The sequence below is a fragment of the Myxocyprinus asiaticus genome, chromosome 47 (genome assembly GCF_019703515.2).
Source record: "Myxocyprinus asiaticus isolate MX2 ecotype Aquarium Trade chromosome 47, UBuf_Myxa_2, whole genome shotgun sequence".
NCBI classification, from domain to species: domain Eukaryota; kingdom Metazoa; phylum Chordata; class Actinopteri; order Cypriniformes; family Catostomidae; genus Myxocyprinus; species Myxocyprinus asiaticus.
Genome location: NC_059390.1, coordinates 2165001 through 2191420, shown reverse-complemented (window position 1 = coordinate 2191420; position 26420 = coordinate 2165001). Strand labels below are relative to the sequence as shown.

Genomic DNA, 26420 nt, shown 5'->3' with positions numbered 1-26420 from the left:
ACTTCTTCCATTTACGGATGATGGAGGCCACTGTGCTCATTGGGACCTTCAATGCTGCAGAAATTTTTCTGTACCCTTCCCCAGATCTGTGCCTCGATACAATCCTGTCTCGGAGGTCTACAGACAATTCCTTGGACTTCATGGCTTGGTTTGTGCTCTGACATGCACTGTTAACTGTGGGACCTTATATAGACAGGTGTGTGCCTTTCCAAATCATGTCCAATCAACTGAATTTACAGTTAAGAGGAGGGAGGGGATTTGGGTGTGACATCACAAAACTAATGAATATCAATTAGGTTATGCACAGATCCTTTCAAATAATCTTAAAACGGGACACATTTGTTTGTAGCTTGCGCTGACATTTAACTATACAAGAAATTAGCTTCCAAACATTTAGGTATTCCCTGTATACATAAAATTTAAAAATGTGCATGGAATACTGCTGGAATAGTATGAGTAGTTTTTGAATATACCCAGTGTGAGTTCATTGGTCTGAACGGTGCAGTTCTCCTGTCAGCCAGCAGGAGGTGCTGAAGCTCAACACTCACAGCACTGTTAAACACTGTTAAAGGTCTCAGTCCATGAAATCACAGATTGAGCTTCTAAATACAGCCACCGTCTGCAGTTTGAGAGTTCACTTGAAAAGAAAAGCAATGTTAAAGAAAGAAAATAGACATAAAGGAGAGATATAGCTGTCTGAGACAGTTATGTAACAGGTTGGTGTAGGAGGACAAGTCCATCTTTATAACAGAAAGAGAGGCCAATCTGTGTACACAGAGACAAAGACAGGGTCAGAGTAACAGAGAAATGAGCTAAAAACAGACGCCATACACGCTAGTGTGCATGCTACATTTTGAAACAGAAAAACAAAAAGAAAAGGTTCGAGTGGTCAAAGAAACACAGACACTGAACAACAGATAATTGGAAAAGTGTGTTATGGATCTTAGCCCCATTGAGCTTTTGTGGGATCAGCTAGACTGTAAGGTGCGTGAGAAGTGCCCGACAAGACAGTCACATCTATGGCAAGTGCTACAGGAAGTGTGGGGTGAAATGTCACCCGAGTATCTGGACAAACTGACAGCTAGAATAACAAGGATCTGCAAAGCTGTCATTGCTGCACATGGAGGATTTTTTGATGAGAACTCTTTGAAATAGTTTAAGAAGTTCTGAACATTTTTTTCAAATTGTAATAGTAATTTTTCACATTATTAATGTCCTGACTATACATTGTGATCAGCTGAATGCCACTTTGGTGAATAAAAATACCAATTTCTTTCCATAAGAGCAAAATCTGTACATTATCCCAAACTTTCGGTTGCCAGTGTATGTGCAAAGGACCTCTTTGAAAAAGCTCAGAGAGAGAGAGAGAGAGAGAGAGAGAGAGAGAGAGAGAGAGAGAGAGAGAGGAGAGGAGAGAGAGAGAGAGAGAGAGAGAGGAGAGAGAGAGAGAGAGAGAGAGAGAGAGAGAGGAGAGAGAGAGAGAGAGGAGAGAGAGAGAGAGAGAGAGAGAGAGAGAGAGAGAGAGAGAGAGAGAGAGAGAGAGGAGAGGAGAGAGAGAGAGGAGAGAGGAGAGGAGAGAGGAGAGAGGAGAGGAGAGAGAGAGAGGAGAGGAGAGGAGAGAGAGGAGAGAGAGAGAGGAGAGAGAGAGGAGAGAGAGAGAGGAGAGAGAGAACGAGGAAAGAGAGAGAGAGAGTGAGGGAGAGAGAGAGAGAGGAGAGAGAGAACGAGGAAAGAGAGAGAGAGAGTGAGGAGAGAGAGAGAGAGAGGAGAGAGAGAGAACGAGAGAGAGAGGAGAGAGAGAGAGAGCGCGCGAGGAGAGAGAGAAGGGATCAGTGCCATTAAACTTTATCAGTGAGATTTTTAGCTTTATTTAGTTATTCTTAATGATGAAATACCTGCCCTAAACACACGCAAACATGCACCTTTACCTGTCTAAATGAAACAGACTTGTATTGTTTTATATACAGCTAATGACTACAGACATACAGATAAGACGCTCACACATTTTCTTAACATGTATTCTCCAAATGCACTAAAATATTTGAAAACAGAAAATGTTTATTAATCATTAATGTCGGACTATTTCTGAACTGACACATCTGTTAATCTGTCACACGAGTACGATTATCTGCCTTCACAACTTTCTCAAAATGTCCACATATTGGCCGACACTTCGGTCTATCAGTAACGTTTACGACTTTTGCTTTTCATTTTTAACTTTTCACAATATTAATACATTTTTATTAAGGTTTTTTTAAAGTCTTGAGGACATAACTATGATCTTAAAAGTAAATTATAAGATTTAAAGTCGCATTTATGTCCATAATAATGACGAGATACTACAAATGATGGGAAACAAAAGTCATCATTATGAGATTCTAAGTAAAAATATTGAGATGCAAAAAAAGTACAAATTGAGATAGTAAATCAAAATTGAGATAAAAAAATCAATTAGTCTATATGACTTCAAAATTATGAGATCGTAAACCAGAATTATGAGATTTAAAATATTAATATGATATACCAAACCAAAATTATGAGATAAAAAGCCATTATTTTGAGAATAAAATCATTATTATGAGATACTAAGTCAATTATTAGATTGAAGGTCTTATGATTTAAGTCATAATTCTGAGACATTGTCAGAATTTAGAGATGATTAGTTCTAAGTGACATACTAACTCATAATTACGGGATAAAAATTCCTAATTTTAGATTCAAAGTCATATTTATCAATTTTATACCCAAAGTAGTTGGGTGTTTCTTCAACTTCGGGTACTTTTAGCACGGTGTATTTTTTTTTAATTTGTCTACTAACAATGTCCAACAGTGTCTGTAAATACATCACAGGAAATTCGACATTTTTGATCTGAAAGTCATGAAAATTCCCAGCACATCTCAAATTCTGTATTTTGTTTAATAGGATTCTGTGCATGAAATGACATTGATGACTTTTTAACGTTTTTGAAATAAAACGCTAATTTACAGCTTGCATTTTATGTGTCCTAAATACACACAATTTAATAATATTCTCACTTGGGAATTGGGGATGACGGCCAATAAAAATCTGATCAGATCTCAGAACAGAACTACAGGGGATATAAAGTTCTCCTGTTTGTGTTCCTCGAGAGAGGGGACATGACTCCAACCAGGTCTCCTAAGCAACCAAATTGGTCCGGTTGCTAGGGAGGGTAGAGTCACATGGGGTAACCTCCTCGTGGTCGCTATAATGTAGTTCTCGCTCTCGGTGGGGTGTGTGGTGAGTTGTGCGTGGATGCCGCGGAGAATAGCGTGAAGCCTCCACATGCACTATGTCTTCGTGGTAACACGCTCAACAAGTCACGTGATAAGATGCGAGGATTGACGGTCTCAGATGTGGAGGGAACTGAGAATCGTCCTCCGCCACCCGGATTGAGGCGAGTCACTACGCCACCACGAGGACTCAGAGCGCATTGGGAATTGGGCATTCCAAATTGGGGAGAAAAAAGAAATAAATAAAGGCGACAAAGTCCAGTTGTTTGAAGTAGTTTTATTTGTTTTTTTTCCAAGCTTACTTTTCACAACAATGCCAGATTCAAAATGTTAATTTGTAGATCAATGTGAAGGTTCTTTTCAAGGCTGTATTGAAAAGCTGAAATACCATCATGCAGAGAGAGAAAGAGAGACAGCTCTGAAGAGTAAGACATGTCCACCTCTAGAGAGAGAGAGAGAGACAGGCATCCACTCATCTGGCTAAACGGTTTAACACAAGCACACAGCAGCTGAGAATTCATCTTTATTAACAGCAGGGGCACAAAAGCAAATGTTCAGGCCAGTGAGTTATTACTTTGTTCTCAGAACAGCTAATATGAGGACTGCGGGAATGCCGTTGTTGTGAATAAGATAATGAGGAGGATTGGAGTGCAGGTAAATTCATCGTTCAAATGTTTTCAAAAAGACCCATTAACTATACAACCATTCACTTTTAAAATTACAGTCACGTCTTTTTGTGGCCTTACAGTCCGAAAAATGTACACATCTTACACATTTGTTTCTACTCTTGAGTCTTTACGCTGTAGTCTGAACTCTAAAGTCCGTGTTTAGTGGTGTTATACAACCGTAGTCTGACCGCTTTCCCATTGGTCCGTAAGGGAGGCATGACACGAGTGACAGGTCCATCAACCAATGGCTGATTCCCATAAACTAGAGAGCCACCCACCTCCCAAAATAAAAAAAGATCATGGAGAATAACAAAACAAAAACAAAAGTAAACCTAGAGTTGTATGCAGCCCGCAGGCAGACACAGAGAGGTGTGTGTGTGTGTGTGTGTGTTGGATCCAGTGGCTGCGGTCGGACCCTCTCTGCTGCCGCCAGCGTGACTCACTTCAGTAGCGCTTTGATGGCATCGCTCTCGGCCGCCTCGAATGCGCTCAGACCATCAGGACCTTTCCGTTCCTTATCCGCACCCTGGAGAAACACACACATTGAGACAAGATCTCAGCAAACCGAAACAAACTGCTTTTATCCAGTTAGAAATGAACTTATTACAGGGTATCTGCAATAAGTATTTTTTTAATCAGTGGAACGATCATTTCAACTGAAATGCCACTGTAGCCAAATAGATTCAAAATGTTTAATGCATGAACAAAAAATCTAGTTTTCACTACATGAACACAAGGAAGAATGATATTTAGGGCTATGAGTGTGCACGGCGCTACGTGAAACAACCATACGCTATGTCTTATCCAATTTTCACAAGAGCACTCTTTTTAAGTGCAATTTTTGTGCCAAGTGGGTGTGGGTGAGAGCGTTTGCGCTCTGTGTGTATTGTATGTTAATGAAGTGGCGCAATGCAATTTACTATTTTCCTGAGAAATATGTCAATGCACTAAGTTGCAGTAGCACGTCTTTTTTCAGCGCAAAGTCTAAACTCAGTTCCTGCATTTGCAGTTTGGAGATTCCACCAGCAGGTGGTGATAAAGTTCATGTCCAAACTCTGAAAATATAGCGGAACATCAAATTATGCCCCTAACAATCACTGTTGTAGCCGTTTTATGAAACAAAAATGTATGAGATTTGGGTTAAACTATCTAGAGATCATGGTTTATTTTTCCAATTATTATTTTTTTTATATTTACAATTGTATTTATGGTCTAATTTATATTGGTGAAACTTACAGCATGACCAGTGTTGATTTCCGAACGAATGCCTCATCTGAGGTGTATATAACATTTGTATTTGTACATATGTATATATATATATACACACAGTACTGTGCAAAAGTCTTAGGCACATAAGATGTTTCACAAAAGCATTTGTCTTAAGATGGTTATTTATATCTTCAGCTTTAGTGTGTCAATAGGAAATATAAATGTTAGGCTCTCAAACATTACTTTTGCAAATAGAAAAGATTAGAATAGAAGAACAGGGAGCCCTGCAACAGATGTCATGACCCCCACAAAGCCCCCCCACTGAGCATCGTGTCAGTCTGAGATTACATAAAGAGACAGTAGCAACTGAGATAGACGAAATATATAGAAGAACTGTGGTGAATTCTCCAAGAAGCTTGGAACATCCTATCTGCCAACAACCAATTTGACTTTCTTTCTTTTTCTTTTTTTTGGGGGGGGGGATTTCTCCCCTTTTTCTCCCAATTTGGAATGCACAATTCCCAATGCGCTCTAAGTCCTCGTGGTCGCATAGTGATTCGCCTCAGTCCGGGTGGCGGAGGACGAATCCCAGTTGCCTCCGCGTCTGAGACAGTCAACCCGTGCATCTTATCACATGGCTTGTTGAGCGCGTTGCCACGGAGGCATAGCGCGTGTGGAGGCTTCACGCCATCCACCGCGGCAACCACGCTCAATTCACCACGCGCCCCACCGAGAACAAACCACATTATAGCGACCACGAGGAGGTTACCCCATGTGACTCTACCCTCCCTAGCAACCGGGCCAATTTGGTTGCTTAGGAGACCTGGCTGGAGTCACTCAGCACGCCCTGGAATTCGAACTAGCGAACTCCAGGGGTGGTAGCCAGCGTATTTTACCACTGAGCTACCCAGACCCCCTTCTTTCCTTTTCTTAACACAAAGGGAGAAATTGTGAAAACACGTTGTGCTCAGTGATGTCGTACAATGGCAGTTTATGGTGACCACCTCTTCAAGCTTTTAAAAAACACAAAAGTATAATTCAGAAGTCTAATAAATTATCCCATGAGACTCATGATTGTTATGAAAGCATACGATAGGGTTTGGTGAGAAACAAACCGAAATCTAATGTATTATTTAGTGAAACGGTTGACGGACCGTTGCTCTGCGCGTTCCTGCATGACAGCTGTAGCTCATGCAGCCTGCTGGCGAAAAGGGGTGTTCTGGCGAAAACGTGTTTTGTCAGTCACACCATTTCCTAACCTGACGGCAAACGACATGCAATAAAATGTATCTTTTCTACGTTAAGAGGTTTTGTCCTAACGATCCGTGACAAGAGATGGTACATTCTGTCATTCGCTTGGTATTTTCGGCATCATTGGGCTGGGTAACCCCGCCCACTGTGAACTTTCACCGGTCCAAAAACATTCTCATAACAGTATATTGAAGCCAGCATCTCATGAGATGGTTAAAAACGACTTGATTTTGGCCAAGAATGTCACACCTACCGAATGTTTCGCTGAGGTATTGCTCTCTCCATACGGAGATTCAGAATGGAGAACAGGTGACAGACATTCCCGCCAACTCTATCTCTGTTTGACTGAATATTCCGGTTAAAATAAAATAAGGCTGGGCATAGAAATGCATCTATTCTACAAACTCTTCAGACATGTTTTGTTAGTTCGTTTCGCTGGTTTGTGTGCAGCTGTGTTCTGTTATTTAGTATCACCGTGGAGGACCTGTTTTCTAGATAAAACGTGTTTTCACTTGAACGCCCCTTTTCGCCAGCAGGCTGCGTGAACTACAGCTCTCGTGCAGTTGCAGGAACACGCACAGGAGATCAACGGTCGTTCAACAGTTTCACTAAATACATTCGATTTCGGTTTGTTTATCACCAAACCCTATCGTATGTTTTCATGACAATCATGAGTCTCATGGGATAATTTATTAGACTTCTGAATTATACTTTTGTGCTCTTTTGAAGCTTGAAGAGGTGGTCACCATAAACTGCCACTGACATCACGGAGCACACATTTTTTTTTTTTCACAATTTCTCCCTTTGTGTTAAGAAAAAGAAAAAGTCATATTTGGTTATAACAACACAGGGGTGAGTAAATAATGACTGAATTTAAATTTTGGGTGAACTATCCCTTTAAGGATCTTGAATCACTGTATTATTTTATGTGCTTTTTTTTGGTGCTATTTTTAAACTAAATGATATCGATCCAAATAGCCCAGGAAAACAAATCCTTATTGTTAAGCTGTGATAATTAAACACCATTACACCCAACCTAACACCATTACCAATGGCCAATGCTATTCAACACTAGATTACCCTTCACTGTACTGATGACACACCCCCGGTGCTGTCAGCTGATCAGTAAGAGCTCATTAAGCCATTACTGAGTAACACTGAGGATCTGATGCATACAGGGGGGTAATTGACCGGCCCATCGCCTTTTACATTAATATTTTACACTGCATCCTCTATATGGATCAGTGCAGTGTATTGATCGTTACGGTGGATGCCGACTGAATTATTCCGTCAGTTTCAGCTAGTATCGTTTGTAGTTATTGGCTCCATTCTAAATCCATTAAACCCAAAGTGTTAAAACTGAAGCCCCCTCTGTTGTTTTGTCCTGCGGGCGTTCATGACCTGCTCTCAATCTCACACACAAACACACTCATCTGTTACCAGCTGTGTTTGACAGTAGTGAGCTTCACCTGAGAACAGACCACATCGACAGTCCAACAGATGTTTTATGAAGAATTGATTTTTAGTGTTCACCACGTCCAGAGTTCTGAAAACGCCAGTGGGTGTCACAGACACACAAACTATCTGCTCTTGTTGGCCAACCGGGCCAATTTGGTTGCTTAGGAGACCTGGCTGGAGTCACTCAGCACGCCCTGGATTCGATCTCGTGACTCCAGGGGTGGTAGTCAGTGTCAATACTCGCTGAGCTACCCAGGCCCCTGAAACTTGCATTTCTGTGTGTGGTCAGCGCTTCTTCTATAAGTCGCGTGAAGTGACTCGATCTAAGGGGAAGAGACTGAAACTGCACCCGGCTGAGGCGCTCCCTTGTGCGTCCCTCGCACATGCTTGCTGCAGCTAGATTATAACATGACGGCTCGCGACGAAGTGAATCATAATACATGTGTGTTGTGGTGTGTATCTTACCATGAAGAAATCGGCAATACGCAGCTCTATTCAGAAGAGAGTTTTTTGTGAGTTAAAGATGGATCGAAGTGAACAAAATGGTGAGAGAGGGTAGTCTTCGACTTGCTTTCAGAGAATTTATATTGAATATAAGTATATTTACATTTATGCATTTGGCAGACGCTTTTATCCAAAGCGACTTACAGTGCACTTATTACAGGGACAATATCCCCGGAGCAACCTGGAGTAAAGTGCCTTGCTCAAGGACACAATGGTGGTGGCTGTGGGGATTGAACCAGCAACCTTCTGATGACCAGTTCAGTGCTTTAGCCCACTACGCCACCACCACCCCTATATCTTGACTTTACTGCACTGGCAGAAGTATGAACAAGTGAAAAATACACTTATATTCCAAATAAATTCCCTGAAAGCTTGTCTAAATATCTTATATGTTTCTTTTCAAGTAGGGCTGCAACTAACGATTATTTTGATAATCGATTAATCTAACGATTATTCGACTATTTGGCGATTAATCATTCACACTTAACCGATTATTCAGCTTGTGCCGAGTTAAAAGTTGTATTAAATGTGCTTACTAACAATAGAGGACAAAAATATTCTTTTAAAATTACCTCTAAATGACATTCACTGAATTAAAAGGAAAAAAAAAAAAAAAACACTTTTAATAAGTTTAATTCAGTAAAAAATTCACTGCTAAAAATCCTATTGTTATCAAGTGTTTTTGTCTTGTTTTCCATTTAAAATAGTCTAAAAATCCTTAAAACAAGATACATTTACTTGAGAAGCAACATATATTTAGACTTTAAGAGAATGTATCTTAAATATAAATGTATTTTGTACATAAGTGTATTTTTTTCACTTGGTTATACTTCTGCGAGTGCTCTAAAGACAAAATATACTTTTATTCAAGATCTGTTCTCTAAAAGCAAGTCTAAATATCTTATATGCTGCTTCTCAGGTGAATGCATTTTATTTTTTTAAAGGATTTTTAGATATCTCTTATTAATATTTGATTCAACATTCTCAGATAAAAACAAAATTCTTCTGCAGTAGCTGCTAAAGTAAATGTACGTTGTTTTAAAAGAGTTTTATTTATATTGGAAAACAAGCCAAAACAAAAACAAATCAAAAATGTATTTTGTTGCAGTAAATAAAGGGGCGAAGACTACCCTCTCTCACCTTTCTGTTCACTTCAGTCCATCTTTAACTCACAAAAAAACAAGCTCTCTCTTATTAATAAAGCTGTGTATTGCCAATTTTCTTCAGGATAAGAAATGCACAGCGACACATATATTATGATTCAATAAGTCACGAGTCATCACGTTATAATCTAGCTGCATTAAGCGTGTGCGCTCGAGGGATGGGTGTCCTGTGACAGAGTGTACATCAGCCGGTGCAGTTTCAATCGCTCCCCCTTAGATCGGGACACTTTGCGCAACTCATAGAAGAGGCGCTGACCGCGCAGAGAAATGCCAGTTTTGAGTTTTAGTTATTTACATAATCTGCTTCCATATTATTTGAACTTTAATAAAGCTATAACGCATTAAATATAACTGCATTAAAGATGTAACGCCAGGGTGTTTCCTTTAAAGAGCTCCAGCTCCGCTTATTCCACAACGGGAGTGCTTCTGTATTTACTTACTTTGTATTTTTGCATTATAATTCCCTCATACTTTGCGATCTACATTAGCTGAATCTGTTTGGAAAGTTTAGAGAGCATCTGTGATCTGTGTAATCCTCTCCTCAGTCAAGCGTGAACTGCAGTGCTGCTCTCGCGCGTCATCATTACAGTTTAATGTGATCTCATGTTACTTTAAATGAGATCAAACGACTATTCGACAATGAACATTTTTGTAGACAATTGTTTTATTGTCAACGTTGTCGCTAACGTCGGCTAATCGTTTCAGCCCTATTCTAAAGCCTAAACTAAAACTGTTGCTAAACTATATTTATTATTCCACCTTTAGAATAGCCACAGCAGTCTGATCAGTCACTAGTAAAACATCAGAGCTGCCCAGCGGCCACAGAACCACTGTGTGTGTGTGTGTGTGTGTGTGTGTGTGTGTGAGATCAACATGCCACCAGTACGTATATGACGAACCCCTTGGAGTGAGCAGTGAGATGAGGCTCCTGAGGGACATCCTCAGTGTGTGTGTGTGTGTGTGTGTGTGTGTGTTAAATCTCAGGGGGATCTCACAGTACAGAATGTGCAGTGCCGTGCAGAGGGGCAGTAATGCCACCCCCCCCATTACATAACCCTGTATGACCTCGCTGATGCCACTGTTTACAGCCTTTATTCAGCAGAATACGCTTTTAAACACACAAACAAAAAGCCCTTTCTCTGTCGCCTCTCAACGCTCCACACACACACAATACAAACGACTGTATATACTGCAACGGTACTAACTGAAACAGATTTTGAGTGTTCATTTATGAGCAATATTATCTTTTGGTTTGCATCCATCAAGTTCTACATAAAAAGAGGAAATAGTTAAATAAGACAAAGTTCCTTTCATGTGTAGAGTACTTCCTTCTCTGGATTATCCAAAAATATGCAATACCCTAGTTAGTTAGTTAGTAATAAATTTAACATAGTTATTTAAAGGAATGTTCTGGGTTCAATACAAGTTGAGCTCAATCGACAGCATTTGTGGCTTAATGTTGACAACTATAATTTCAAATCATCCCTCTTTTATAAAAAATAAACAACAACAACAGTTTAACTAAGTTCCAGTGAGACGTTTACAATGGAAGTCAATGGGGCCAATTCGTAAACGTTAAATTTAAAAAAACGTTAATTTGCATTTGTTTTGTTTTTTTTTAAATAAAGGAGGGACAAGTCAAAAATTCTTAATTAATATTGTTATTTTTGTGTCAGAAAATCAACATTATGCTACAAAATGCTGTTAAATGAGCTTAACTTGTGTTGAACCCAAAACATTCATTATTCCGTAAATACTGTATATAAACAAACGATACAATTTTGAATCAAATTAATTACATGATGTGCCGATTAATCGAAATAATCCCAATTAATATCATAAATCAATATTTACTGAGAAAGGCCCCAAATAAGTATAATATAGCATAGAATAATTAAAATAGTTAGAAATAATAAATATAATACAACTAATTCAAATACTTTACATCACATACATACAGTATGTGGCAGCAAACAAGTTGAGCAGTTATAAAGTTTTATGCAAAAAGTGGCTTAAAAGTCAAAATATTGTTTGCTTTGTTTTTATTTTATTGAAAATAATCCTATTATTGGCCAACTTCCATCTGAGCTACAGTATTTTTAATTGTTGGTCTACGTTCTCATGCTTTTAATGCGTCTCACTAATGTTGCATCCCATTTTACTAGTTTTTAGCATCTGTAGTCATACAAGCGCTGTGTTTTTAGTAGTGGTCGACCGATACGTTTGTTTTGATGGCCGATGCCGATATCCAGAGTACAGAGTGTCCGATAGGCCGATATATCACACAATTTTATATAGTAAATAACAAACATAAAATTGCAAAAAAAATGAATAAACTCTTATTTAGCACTATATTTAATCAATTTCACATAAAACTTTAACTTTGTAAAAAATAATCTAAAAAACAATAATATTGTATTTTAAATTGTAGATAGCAGATTTTTTCTGGTTTCTGTTTAGTCATCAAATTTTAGTAATTTATTTGCACATGAAGAAATTGTTAATATATTAGGAAGAAGGAAATAACAGTACACACAGTAGAACAGCAACCATGGATGGCATGTCCACATTAGCAATCGCATTTACTCAAAAAATACAGAATCAAACCAATTGTACATACAGTGCATAGTGAATAAGACATTTACTTATAGCACACGTGAAGCGCTTTTACTTTAAAGCTGCACTCATGCGCTCGTGAGGATCTCCTGACAGTTTAAACAGCCTGGATTGCCTGCTTGGATTGTCACAGATCAGACCATCATGATTTGTGAATGAGAGGAACTTTTGATCCTGAAGTTTTTGATTCTGGCTGATGGAATACACGCTTCAGAGGAAGATATTAGATGAGCGCTCGACTGGAAGAAAACGCTGGATTTTCGTGAGGTTTGTGAATGACATCTGTTTAAATGAGATATCTGCATATTTGCAGATGGTATATAATAGAAGTAATATTGATATTTACCTTTTATCATTAGAAAAGTTACAGGGAACTGTTGAGGAGAGACTGTTAGAATACATGCTTTAGAGGTAAATAAATGAGCGCTCCACAGGATATCTGCTCAAGTTTTGTGAGGTTGGTTTATTACATCTGTTTAAACAAGATACGCTCATATTTGCAGACGGTATATGATATTAGTTTTATTGATATTTGCCTTTTTATTATTAAACAAGACAGTTAAAAGTTACAGGGAACTGTTGCGGAGAGAGAGGGAGAATGAAACAGGCGAGCACTTTAACATTATGAGCTCCAAGGCGCCTGCCGCGGCTCTGATATGCGCACCGTTTAAATGACACTGTGTTGCACACCGGTCTATTATTGTAGTAACACAATGGCATGCAACAACTTAACGAACCATGACTGGTCGTTTATACGTCTCAGTCGCTTCACATGCAAGCAGGCGATTCTCAGCGCCCTCAAGAATCAAATCGGCCAAACGGAAAAATGTATTGGCCGATGTGATAATGAAAAAAGTCAGAATATCGTCTGATTAAGTTAAAGGTAGTTTGAAACTTTGAAAAACCCATCTCGAGATCCCTGCATTCTGTTGTGCTCGGTCCAGCTGTCTTTGAGAGAAAAAGCGCATCTGTTTGCGGAAGGCTGTGCTGCCTGATCTCGTTGGTTTGTCGAGGCGTGTTGCCTGTACAGCTGGAGTTGCGCTGACTGCCCCCTGCTGCAACATCAAGGTGGTGCATCAAGCTTTACTTGGTCCGATTGTAGAAACATTCCTTGTTATGGAATTTACGTACGGCTCGGGGGCATGATTAACTATGCACATTTTTTGAACATGTTATTTTTCATCGAATTAATCAGACTAAAGTAATGCGATAAATCGATAGCTCTATTATAAACCATTTTTAACAACCCTCACCGACCCAAAAAAAAAAAAAAAAACCTATTTCATGATATATACCGTTAAGTGATTTAAAATGACTCATATTGTGATATTAGCTACCGTTCATACCATTCACCGCTAAAACACACACACACATGCACGCACAAACACAGCTCACTGAACTGAGTGTGTGCAAATGTGCCAATACCTTTTCTAGAAGAATCTTGACGCATGCCACGTGACCCTCATAAGTAGCGGACAGCAGCGGGGTGATGCCGTGTTTATCTGGAGCCTGCAAAACAAAGATCATAAGAAACATTTCAGTCAAGTTTGTCCAAACATTTTAACTCCTAGTGTATCACAAATCACACATTTTGCCTTCAACACAAGGACACATCGGTGCAATTATGGTGAAAAACACCTCTCAACACCGTTCTCTGAAGCACTACATGAATTAGAAAGAGAGGAAGGAGCATGCTGCGTTTATCAGACAGCTTCAGAAGTCTCTTATCTCACAAGATTTCTCATTTTGCAGGGTAATCAGTGTCAAGTCTCCCCCGAGAGAGCACACCGAGTGTTAATGATGGGACACAGATGAACGATAAAGTGTGAATAAACCCAAATGTAAAACTCTCTACAGCTAAATAATATTTTCATACAAGCGAAATTATATAAACAATATAAGTTTATCATACAGAGTTTGTCTTAGCAAACACCACTTTAATATGAACTCTCATACACAGATTAACAAAAGACTGTTTAAACTGAGCCATAATGACTGTGACGGATCTAGTCTACAGTGAAAAATGAGATTTTCTGTGCTTTTTATAAGTGTTACTTTAGCTTACAGACCGCAATGCTTGAAAATCCTCCAAACGGACAGCAGGGTTCCCACCAACCAGTCTGTTTACTGTTACTCAAAACTAAATATCATTATCCTTTTTTTGGAAAATGGCATGTTTGTAAGAAGAAAGCTTCACACCTCACCTGAGCCACAGTGTGAAGGATATTTCAGCCCTTGAGTCACAAGTTCAACATAATACATAAATGCCATTAACAGCGTGTATTCAGTTGAACTCAGAGCGCCACTGAGCCACGCCGCGGATGTCAACCAGAGCAGCTCCTGTCCGGAAGAGCGTGTAAACCGCTTATCAATGCTCTGATGTGCGCGCCGAAACTCCCGCGAAAATACATACAAGCAAATAAAAACTTTGATAGTAAACGCAAAGCGCTCCGACGTCACTTTAAACGATTGTGTAATGGCAAATGTTCCATAGCGGGTTCAAACACGCAGTGTTAAAGGGACAGTTCACCCTAAAATTAAAATTCTCTCATGATTTACTCACCCTCATGCCATCCCAGATGTGTGTGACTTACTTTCTTCTGCTCAACACAAATTAAGAATATTTCAGCTCTGTTGGACAATACAATGCAAGTGAATGGTGACTTCAGAAAGCACATAAAGGCAGCATAAAAGTAATCCATACGACTCCAGTGGTTTAATCCATGTCTTCAGAAATGATATGATAGGTGTGGGTGAGAAACAGATCAATATTTAAGTCCTTTTTTACTGTAAATCTCTACCTTTGACCAGCCCCAATCAGTTGGTGGCGATATGCACAAAAAATGCGAATCGCCAAAAAACAAAAGAAAAATGTGAAAGTGAAAGTGGAGATTTATAGTAAAAAAGGACTTAAATATTGATCTGTTTTTCACCCACACTTTGGATTACTTTTATGATGCCTTTATGTGCTTTTTAGAGCTTCAAAGTTCTGGCCACCATTCAATTGTATTGAATGGACCTACACAGCTGAGGTATTCTTCTAAAAAGCTTAATTTGTGTTCTGCTGAAAAAAAAAGGCATACACATCTGGGATGGCATGAGGGTGAGTACATGATGAGAGAATTTTCATTTTTGGGTGAACTGTCCCTTTAATGACACGTAGTGACAGTGGAGGACACACACTTTATTTCACTTTTTCATTTTGCTCTTGGTGTGAACAGGCCTTCAAACAACATTCACCAGCTGAAAGGGTGTTTCAGTGAAGTTAATATACTAACGGATCAACTGAGCTCATATTACAGTCAAATTGTGTTTTCGGGCTGATGGTTTTTAATGACAGCAGCCATGCAGGACTAATATCTGCTCGTGACTCGACGCGTTAAACATTTAGATATTAATCTACACACAGAGCTGATCTGAGGTGTGTGTGTGTGCTGGTGTATAACAGCAGAAGGACAGTTACATTGACATCGGCTCCTTTAGACAGCAGAAACTCCAGTATCTCGGCCTGACCGCAGTCTACAGCATAATGAAGAGGCTTCCTGCCTCCCTCCAGAGTCCTGTTCACATCCTCAGCCTGCACAAAACACAAACATTATCACATTATATTAATGAGCACTCTAATAAGTCAGTCTGTTATCTATTCACTCTTTAGATTAAACGGAGTTCTTTTTAAATTAATTTCTCATCAAAGTCGTGCATTTATTCTCTGCCTACTTAATATTCATAACTGTTATGTCTATGCAAGTTCTTCATTGTCAGTCAATTATTTCCATATCACAAAAAAACTTTTCACTGAAATTCTCACTAAGCCTGTTTAGAGCAAGTGCAGGTCATATAAGAAATGTATATTTATGTGTGTGTGTGTATATGTATATATATATATATATATATATATATATATACAGTGGTGTGAAAAAGTGTTTGCCCCCTTCCTGATTTCTTATTTTTTTGCATGTTTGTCACACTTAAATGTTTCAGATCATCAAACAAGTTTAAATATTAGTCAGAGATAACACAAGTAAACACAAAATGCAGTTTTTAAATGAAGGTTGTTATTATTAAGGGAAAACAAAATCCAAACCTACATGGCCCTGTGTGAAAAAGTGTTTGCCCCACCTGTTAAAACATAACTTAACTGTGGTTTATCACACCTGAGTTCAATTTCTCTAGCCATACCCAGGCCTGATTACTGCCACACCTGTTCTCAATCAAGAAATCACTTAAATAGGACCTGCCTGACAAAGTGAAGTAGACCAAAAGATCTTCAAAAGCTAGACATCATGCCGAGATCTAAAGAAATTCAGGAACAAATGAGAAAGAATGTAATTGAGATCTATCAGTCTGAAAAAGGTTATCATTTCTAAAGCTTTGGGACTCCAGAGAACCACAGTGAGAGCCATTATCCACAAATGGCAAAAACATGGAACAGTGGTGAACCTTCCCAGGAGTGGCCGGCCGACCAAAATTACCCCAAGAGCGCAGCGACGACTCATCCAAGAGGTCACAAAAGACCCCACAACAACATCCAAAGAACTGCAGGCCTCACTTGCCTCAGTTAAGGTCAGTGTTCATGACTCCACCATAAGAAAGAGACTGGGCAAAAATGGCCTGCATGGCAGAGTTCCAAGACGAAAACCACTGCTGAGCAAAATGAACATTAAGGCTCGTCTCATTTTTGCCAGAAAACATCTTGATGATCCCCAAGACTTTTGGGAAAATACTCTGTGGACTGACGAGACAAAAGTTGAACTTTTTGGAAGGTGTGTGTCCCATTACATCTGGCGTAAAAGTAACACCGCATTTCAGAAAAAGAACATCATACCAACAGTAAAATATGGTGGTGGTAGTGTGATGGTCTGGGGCTGTTTTGCTGCTTCAGGACCTGGAAGACTTGCTGTGATAAATGGAACCATGAATTCTGCTGTCTACCAAAACATCCTGAAGGAGAATGTCCGGCCATCTGTTCGTGACCTCAAGCTGAAGCGAACTTGGGTTCTGCAGCAGGACAATGATCCAAAACACACCAGCAAGTCCACCTCTGAATGGCTGAAGAAAAACAAAATGAAGACTTTGGAGTGGCCTAGTCAAAGTCCTGACCTGAATCCTATTGAGATGCTGTGGCATGACCTTAAAAAGGCAGTTCATGCTCGAAAACCCTCCAATGTGGCTGAATTACAACAATTCTGCAAAGATGAGTGGGCCAAAATTCCTCCACAGCGCTGTAAAAGACTCATTGCAAGTTATCGCAAACGCTTGATTGCAGTTGTTGCTGCTAAGGGTGGCCCAACCAGTTATTAGGTTTAGGAGGCAATCACTTTTTCACACAGGGCCATGTAGGTTTGGATTTTGTTTTCCCTTAATAATAACAACCTTCATTTAAAAACTGCATTTTGTGTTTACTTGTGTTATCTTTGACTAATATTTAAACTTGTCTGATGATCTGAAACATTTAAGTGTGAAAAACATGCAAAAAATAAGAAATCAGGAAGGGGGCAAACACTTTTTCACACCACTGTGTGTGTGTGTGTGTATATATATATTTGTATGTATATATTAGTTTTCATATATATGATTTCACACAATATATTATGTGAGATTGTCCATTTTATTTTCATATTTTGCTTTTGATCCTTTTAATCTCATTTTAGCTTGTGTACAAATTTCACATTCTATCAATTTATATGATGTCATGAACTAAATCACTAACTAAATTACATGCATTTTCAATAATGATACAAGATGTTGTCACTGTTTGAGATTTCATTATTTATTTTTTTTTACAAAATATTCACAAGGTTGGAACCTAATGAAAATATAATTAATAATAATAATTAAGTGCTACTATATCAAAACTACTATGCAAAAAAAAAAAAAATTATTCGATGCATAGATGTTTGTTTCTGTGCACTTGTGTGATTTACATCGATATGTTTAACAAGTGCTAAATTGGTACTGTCTCTTTAAGAAAGGTGTTTACGGTTGAGTGAGCAGTGCATATTAACAACAGAGAAGTTGCACGGTTGTCTTTCCCTCTTCCGTGCAATGTATAATGTTTCTTTTTATCTTTTTGATCACCAATTGACAGTAAATAATAGAACAGATAAAAGTGACATGAAATGAAAATGGGGTGCCTGGGTCTCGTCTTTGAATACAAAATACACAGAACGAAGCAAAAGGAAACTTTTACTTGTATAATGTGTATTGACTCACTTGTAGAAATATTTATTGTGCACATTCTCAAATTCAAGTTTACAAGCTCTCAGGTTTTGCAACACTTTTACCTTCTAACAGAAGTCCAACTTTTACTCGCTATGTAGAGGGCTGCATTCGCTTTCTTATAAACGCAACATTCATTGCTTTTTTTCCTCCATATAATGAAAGTGAATGGTGACAAACACGCTGCCTAGCATCACCTTCTGAGATCCACAGAAGAAAGAGCATTAAAGGGATAGTTCACACAAAATGAAAATTTTCTCCATCTCAAATGTGTATGACTTTTTATTCAGCACAACACAAATGAAGATTTGTAGAAGAATATTTCAGCTCTGAAGGTCCATACAATGCAAGTGAATGGTGACCAGACATTTGAAGCCCCAAAATGCACATAAAGGCAGCAGAAAACTAATCCATACGACTCCAGTGGTTTAATCCATGTCTTCTGAAGTGATATGATAGGTGTGGGTGAGAAACATACAAATTTGTCCTTTTTTTTTTTTTTACTGTAAATCTCCACTTTCACTTTTACACATGAAAGTCACGTGGTGCCTGTTTAGTTTCACTTTCATATCTGAAAGTAAAAGTTCAAGTAAAGATGTAGAGTAAAAAAGGGCTTAAATATTGTTGTGTTTCTCACCCATACCTATCATATCACTTCAGAATACATGGATTAAACCACTGGAGTCTCATGGATTAGTTTTCTGCCGCCTTATTGTGCATTAAGACATAAAACCTTCATTTGTGTTCTGCAGAAGAAAGAACATCATACACATCTGGGATGGCATGAGGGTGAGTAAATGATGAGAGAATTTTCACTTTTGGGTGAACTGTTCCTTTAATGGCCCTAAAAAATCTTTATAAAAAATATAATTTCTTTTTCAAATCTAAGTTTTTTTTATTTTTGGGTTGAAATGTGACCTGGACATGTTCTCGTTAGATTCACCCACAACAAACCATCATGACGCTTGTGAACTTGTATGTGTGAACTCGGTCAAACTGCTGGTGTAAATATAACATGATGATATTATTATTGCATGTGAACAGCTTAAAATATCACAAAAAGCTGATGAAACATGATCAAGCATTTTATAAATAAACCCAGATTCTTCTGCATAACTTTGGACTTGTTTTAATGACTTAAGTCTAATATCTGCTTCAGGTGTTGTAAAGTGAATAAACTTTATCATCATGACATCTACAGCCACAAACTGTGAGGCTGAAACACTTCTCCATACAGGTGCTGGAGCTCAAAAGGGCTGCGGTCACCTGCCCACATCCACATCACCACACACACGCGCACACACACACACACACACACTCTTTATTTCGGTCTCTCTCTCTCTCTCTGAACCACAGACAGAAAGCAGAACTCCAGAACACATGCAATTATTCAACACTGACACACACACTCCTCATGTACATCCATTCCTATGCATATATGCAAGCTGTTTCTGTGTGTGTGTGTGTGTGTGTGTGTGTGTGTGTGTGTGTGTGTGTGTGTGTGTGTGTACAATTACACAAGGAAGTGGTGTGATATTGTGACAAGATTCACACTAAACAGATGAACTACAACCCAGTGTGTGTGTGTGTGTGTGTCTTTAGCTGAGCTCTGTAAAGACCTTTAACCCAACACAAGACTTTAACCTTCACAAACACAATAAATTACTTTTAGTACAATGTTTCTAGAGTCTGATCTGTCCATTAATCCTTACATAAAAAAGAAATTAATAAATAAAAAGTACTTATTTTAAAGAACTGTGGTGGTATCATGATACAGTGGTGGCATCAGATGGTAATACTATGGTACTTGGATAAATATATGATGGTACAGCATGATTACTAGGGCTGGATATTAATACAGATTACCCGGTTCAATTAGATTGTGATTTTGATTCGATATTGATTCATATTTCAGCGTCCATTTTTGATTTTACCTGATAACAATAGTTCAAAATGCAACTATCGGCACCGATTAATTGGTAAAACCGATATATCGGTCGACCTCTATTGTGAATACGCTGTTTCCTTAAAGACATTCAACATGTAACGCAACATCCTAAATAGAGGTTCACCGATATGTTGGTTTTACCGATTAATCGGTGCCGATAGTTGCTTTTTGGGGCAATCGGTTATCGGTCGAAAATGTATGTTATTCGTTTTTTCCTCTGTGTTCGCCGCAGGAGGATTCTACAGTTCGAACGACTTGGTTCTGAAGTATAACAGCGGCCTTTAGAGGTGAAACGATCACTGACAACTCGTGGGGATTTGCTGTAACAAAATCATTCATCATTGTCAATATTCATCCCTATTTTATCCGCACTTCAATCCACATTTTGTTATTTTGATTAAATAATCAAGTGTTTTAAAGTGAAGCGAGAGCATGCTAAGAAAAATGCAACTATATAAAAACGTGCACCGCCAACTTCATATCTTGTGAATAATAATAATAAAAAACCTTTTTCCTCATTAAAGCTGAAGTATGTAACTTTTCCAGTGTTAAAATACTTCCTTCTGTCCCAGCTTAACATGCAGAGATAACTATAATTAAGTCATTTAGAGGTTCATTTTCTCGAAATCTGTAAACGCTTTGCCTCTGGCACTATAAAAATCCTGTTTGTTTAGAAAGACCTGCTTAGATCTGCCCCATCAAAGTTACTCAACCAACTGCGTGAGTTGGGGGCGGGACTATGTAACAGTTCGAACAACAGCAGATGAGAGGCGTATTCAGAAAGTTGTTTTGAAAACACTGTTTATTTTTGCAATTCAGTTTGTTGGCGCTAGTGTCGCAGAAATGACATATTTCAGCTTTAAACCTCATCTGGTGAACATATAATTAAAAGCTTAATTTGGTTAATACTTGAATATAGAGCATCGTAATGCAGTCAAGTTTCTGTCATTTCAAAATAAGAGTCCCCGGTGTGTTTCGGGCTTGTTTATAGTTAAAGTCCCATGTTATTTTTTCAGATTATTATTGGGTTGGAGACTGAACTACAATTTAGATTTCAATTTAGTAAGGAAAGACTAACAATTTTTTCACTTCTAAAAGTAACTAATACTTCAATATATTTATTATATTCTATTATGTCTGAATCAAGTTTAAATAATTGTAAGTAGCTTATACTGTACATTTAAAAAATTATTATGTGCCGTTTTGCACATTATCGTCAACTAAAATGTTATTTTTGTCTATTAAAGGTTTTTTTCATTTTTTTTAGAGGAATGAAATGGCAGAAGAGGTTGGATGTGTTGGATAATATAAAAAAGACTAAACTGTGTATTGCACATAGTTATTGCTCAATGGGGCAATTTAATTGTTCATGAGATGGATAGCCTGAGGAAAAAACTGTTCCTGTGCCTGACGGTTCTGGTGCTCAGAGCTCTGAAGCGTCGGCCAGAAGGCAACAGTTCAAAAAGTTTGTGGGCAGGGTGAGAGGGGTCCAGAGTGATTTTTCCAGCATTTTTCCTCACTCTGGAAGTGTACAGTTCTTGAAGGGGGGGCAGGGGGCAACCAATAATCCTCTCAGCAGTCCGAACTGTCCTTTGTAGTCTTCTGATGTCTGATTTCATAGCTGAACCAAACCAGACAGTTATTGAAGTGCAGAGGACAGACTCAATGACTGCTGAGTAGAACTGTATCAGCAGCACCTGTGGCAGGTTGAACTTCCTCAACTGGCGAAGGAAGTACAACTTCTGTTGGGCCTTTTTCACAATGGAGTCAATGTGGGTCTCCCACTTCAGGTCCTGTGAGATGGTAGTGCCCAGGAACCTGAATGACCCCACTGCTGCCACAGTGCTGTTCAGAATGGTGAGGGGGGTCAGTATTGGGGTGTTCCTCCTGAAGTCCACAATCATCTCCACCGTTTTGAGTGTGTTCAGCTCAAGGTTGTTTTGACTGCACCAGACAGCCAGCTGTTCAACCAGCTGTTCAATGCAGACTCATCGTCATCTCAGATGAGGCTGATGACAGTGGTGTCGTTTGCAAATTTCAGGAGCTTGACAGAGGGGTCCTTGGTGATGCAGTCATTGGTGTAGAGGGAGAAGAGTAGTGGGGAGAGCACACATCCCTGGGGGGCACCAGTGCTGATTGTACAGGTGCTGGAAGTGAGTTTCCCCTGTCTCACAAGCTGCTGCCTGTCCGTCAGAAAGCTGGTAATCCACTGACAGATAGACATGGGAACAGAGAGTTGGTGTAATTTAGTCCAGAGAATAGCTGGGATGATGGTGTTGAAAGCCGAACTGAAGTCCACAAAAAGGATCCTTGCATATGTCCCTGGTCTGTCCAGATGTTGCAGGATATGATGCAATCCCATGTTGAATGCATCATCCACAGTCCTGTTTGCTTGATAAGCAAATTGAAGGGGATCTAGAAAGGGTCCAGTGATGTCCTTCAGGTGGGCCAACACCAGTCTCTCATATGATTTCATGACCACAGATGTCAGGGCGACAGGTCTGTAGTCATTAAGTCCTGTGATTTTTGGTTTCTTTGGGATGGGGATCATAGTGGAACATTTGAAGCAGCATGGGACTTCACACTGCTCCAGTGATCTATTGAAGATGGGGGCCAGCTGGTTAGCACAGGATCTAAGACATGCAGGTAAAACGCCATCTGGGCCCTGTGCTTTCCTTATCCTTTGTTTTTGAAAGACGTGGCTCACATCATCTCACAGATCTTAAGTGCAGGTTGAGTAGCAGGAGGGGGGTTGCAGGAGGTGTTGGTGTTTGTGTGAAGTGAAGGTCAGAGCGGATGTGGGGTGTGAGATTGAGACTTTCATATCTGCAGTAGAACACATTCAGGTCGTTAGCCAGTTGTTGGTCCACCACAGGGTTGGGGGTAGGAGTCCTGTAATTCGTAAGTTGTTTCATGCCACTCCACACTGATGCAGGGTCGTTATCTGAAAACTTGTTTTTCAGCTTCTCAGAGTATCTTCTTTGAGCCACTCTGATTCCCTTATTCAGTGTGTTCCTGGCCTGATTGTACAAGACTTTATCCCCAACTCTGTAAGCATCCTCTTTGGCCTGACGGAGCTGCATCAGCCATTTGATCAGCCAGCTGTTGCAGTGCTGTGTTCAAACACGCGTTTGGTGCGATATACACACTCGCCAGAATAAACGCGGAAAATTCCCGCTGCGAGTAGAAAGGCTTACAGTTAATAAAGAGCGCTTCCAAATTAGGACATCACATCCTCTTTAACGTTGTTACATCTGCACACCAACTTTCACTGATGTAAAAGCATGTTCCACCACCTCTCGTTTTCCCCGTTAACTCTGCGATGCGATCCGCTCTGAACAGCTGAAAGAATGGCTTCACTCAGCCAGGTTTCTGTGAAGCATAAGGGAGCAGAGTTTGAAAAGTCCTTGTTTGTATGGATGAGGAGATGTAGTTCGTCTGTTTTGTTAGGAAGAGAGCGGAGATTCGCTAGATGAATGCTCAGCAGTGCTGTTTGAAAGCCGCACAGACGGAGATGTCCGAATATTAAAAAAAACGGGAAAAGGTTGTCTGGTATATGCTGCCGAATGTTCAGCAGTTTGTCCCTGGTAAAACTGACTGGAAAAATATTACTAAACACAGAACAAACAAACAAACAAAAACAACAAAAGAACTGAAGAGGTCCACACCGAGGCGGCCATCCGCGGCGCCATCTTGATGCATTTCATATGCCATTTTAGTCCGAGTAAATTAACTAAAATTAAAATATATGACAAGATGAAAGCTTGTCTAAATTGTACCATGGTACAATGATGGTTTCAGATGGTAAAACCATGGTACTGAATGATTAACACACTCATATACCATGGTATTCACATGGCACTCCAAGGTAGTACCATGGTATTACCATGATACAGTCCCAAATACAAGGTATTATCATACATAACTAATAAACAATGATATTCATGGTATTTTGACGAAGCATAGCATGGTACTGAATGATTTATATACCATGACATTTACAGTGTCCCTCAAGGTACTTCAGATAATCCCATATTGTTATTATTAAAGTCCAAAAACAAAAAAACAAGGTATAACCATAGTATATGAGCAAGAAACATGGTACAACCATGGTGCAACACTTCAGAATAAATAATAATAATAACAAAAGGTAAAAACATCAAACAACCTGTTGATGCTGTTTAAACGGATCAGAAACTATTTCAGATATTTGAAGATTAAAAACATCCATCTGTAGCTTTTACCGCTATCTGCGTTACCATTATTATTTGGAAACAATACCATCGCATTATCATGTATTATGGGCAGGTATCATGTCAGTAACTTTGAAACACCCTGCAGTACCATGTAAATCACATATGAACATGGTAATCATTCAGTATCATGGTATATATCAAAAATAACACGCTATTACCATCTGAAACTATCAGTTGTGTTTTTGGGGTCTATAAACGCACACAAACCTTCAGACGTGTTTGTACTCGTTTATGAATGTATCTCACCTTGACTAATAGAGTCTTCACCTCATCCAGATCCCCGTTCTTTAGAGCCCACATCAACTCCTTATCCCCCATATCACCTGAAACACACACACACACACACACACACACACACACACACACACACACGTGTTTTTATATCATTATGGGGACTCTCCATAGACTTCCAAGCATTTTATGGATTTTATACAGATCTAACGATAATTTCTATCCCCTAATCCTAACATTACACTTAAACCTAACCCTCACAGAAACCTTTTTGCATTTTTACATTTTCAAAAAAACATTGTTTAGTATGTTTAATATGCCATTTCCCTCGTGGGGACCCATAATGTAGGTGATCTCAGGTTTTACTATCCTTGTGGGGACATTTGGTCCCCACAATGTAATATAAACATGTGTGTACAAACACACACACACACACACACACACACACACACACACACACACACACACACACACACACACACCACACACAGACACAGACACAGACACACACACACACACCGCAACACAACACAACACAACAACACAAAACAACAACACAAAACAACAACACAACACAACACAACAACACAACACAACAACCCCACACACACACACACACACACACACACACACACACAGTATCACAGGCCTGCGATGTTAAACTGTCTCGCGCCTCAGTAACGGCTGTATTTTCGTGTCTCTGGGTGTTACTCGAGTGTATTTGTCGGCTCGGTGGGTCACTTACCTGATTCCGGGTGTTTTTCGGGTTTGACACAAAGTTTGAGATCAGACACGGACGAGATCCGCCTGAACTGCAGCACTTACAGCACGAACTTCCGCTATCAGACTGCCGCCTGCCGACACTTCAAAATAAGAGTCCCCATCCACACCCACTCCTGCACTTCTCAATGGACAGTAGTATGCCTATGTAGTGCATTCCTATTCAAAAGATGTTTCTAAGATTTCGGCAATTTAATGTCACTCAAATAATAAACTAAATCAGTCTTTTTCAAATGCTTACACTATATTATAAAAACTAATGTTATAATAAATAAAACAAAAATAAGTGTAGTATACTGTATTAAGTATAGAAATATACAATATATACACAAAAAGGATTAAAATCCCCCTTTGACTAAGTCTCTTCTGCGTACAAACATTTCAAAATAAGAGTCCCCATACAGCCCCTCTGTCTACATAGTGTACATTTTACTCTAAATAAATATATAAATGCATATAAAACAGCAGTTTTTCTCTGTGAATAAAATCCTTGTGTAGTTTGAGGGATGCTACAGATGAGAATTTTTTAAAACAAGTTTTATCATTATTTAAATAGTTTTTGGGCTTTAGGAGGTCAGTTTAGGGAGTATTAATGTGCAGGTACATAAATCAGAGATTAAATGTCTCAAAAACAGTAAAATGCAGGATTCAGCATTCAGCCAATCATTGGAGGTTCTGCTAGAGTTACATAATCTACCTGTATGCCTATTCAATTTTTAAATATTTTTTATATTCCAATATAGGATGTGCTGTTCAGTTTCAGTATACCATTTTAAATGTATAGAAATATATATGTAATATATGTAATTTTATCTAATTTATAAATAATATCTTCTTATATATATATATACGCAAGTAAATGAAG

The 26420-nt window shown here is 39.0% G+C and overlaps 1 protein-coding gene across 1 annotated transcript; it reads right to left on the bottom strand.

The window, feature by feature from the left end:
• Positions 1–3514: 3514 nt before the first annotated feature.
• On the bottom strand, positions 3515–25657 carry LOC127436982 (myotrophin). Its single transcript, XM_051691535.1, has 5 exons — positions 25521–25657; positions 24791–24867; positions 15585–15698; positions 13547–13630; positions 3515–4446 (listed from the first exon to the last, which is right to left on the bottom strand). The coding sequence occupies exons 2-5, from the start codon at positions 24860–24862 to the stop codon at positions 4360–4362; spliced, it is 357 nt and encodes a 118-aa protein (XP_051547495.1). The 5' UTR covers positions 24863–24867; positions 25521–25657; the 3' UTR covers positions 3515–4359.
• Between the last annotated feature and the right edge of the window lie 763 nt (positions 25658–26420).

Excerpts from the sequence above, each read along its gene's own strand:
- LOC127436982 (XM_051691535.1), bottom strand. The coding sequence starts at position 24,862 with ATGGGGGATAAGGAGTTGATGTGGGCTCTAAAGAACGGGGATCTGGAT. Across the intron at positions 15,699-24,790 it reads TGAAGACTCTATTAGTCAAG|GCTGAGGATGTGAACAGGAC; the intron begins GTGAGATACATT and ends TGTTTTGTGCAG. Across the intron at positions 4,447-13,546 it reads TCAAGATTCTTCTAGAAAAG|GGTGCGGATAAGGAACGGAA; the intron begins GTATTGGCACAT and ends GTGTTTCTCCAG.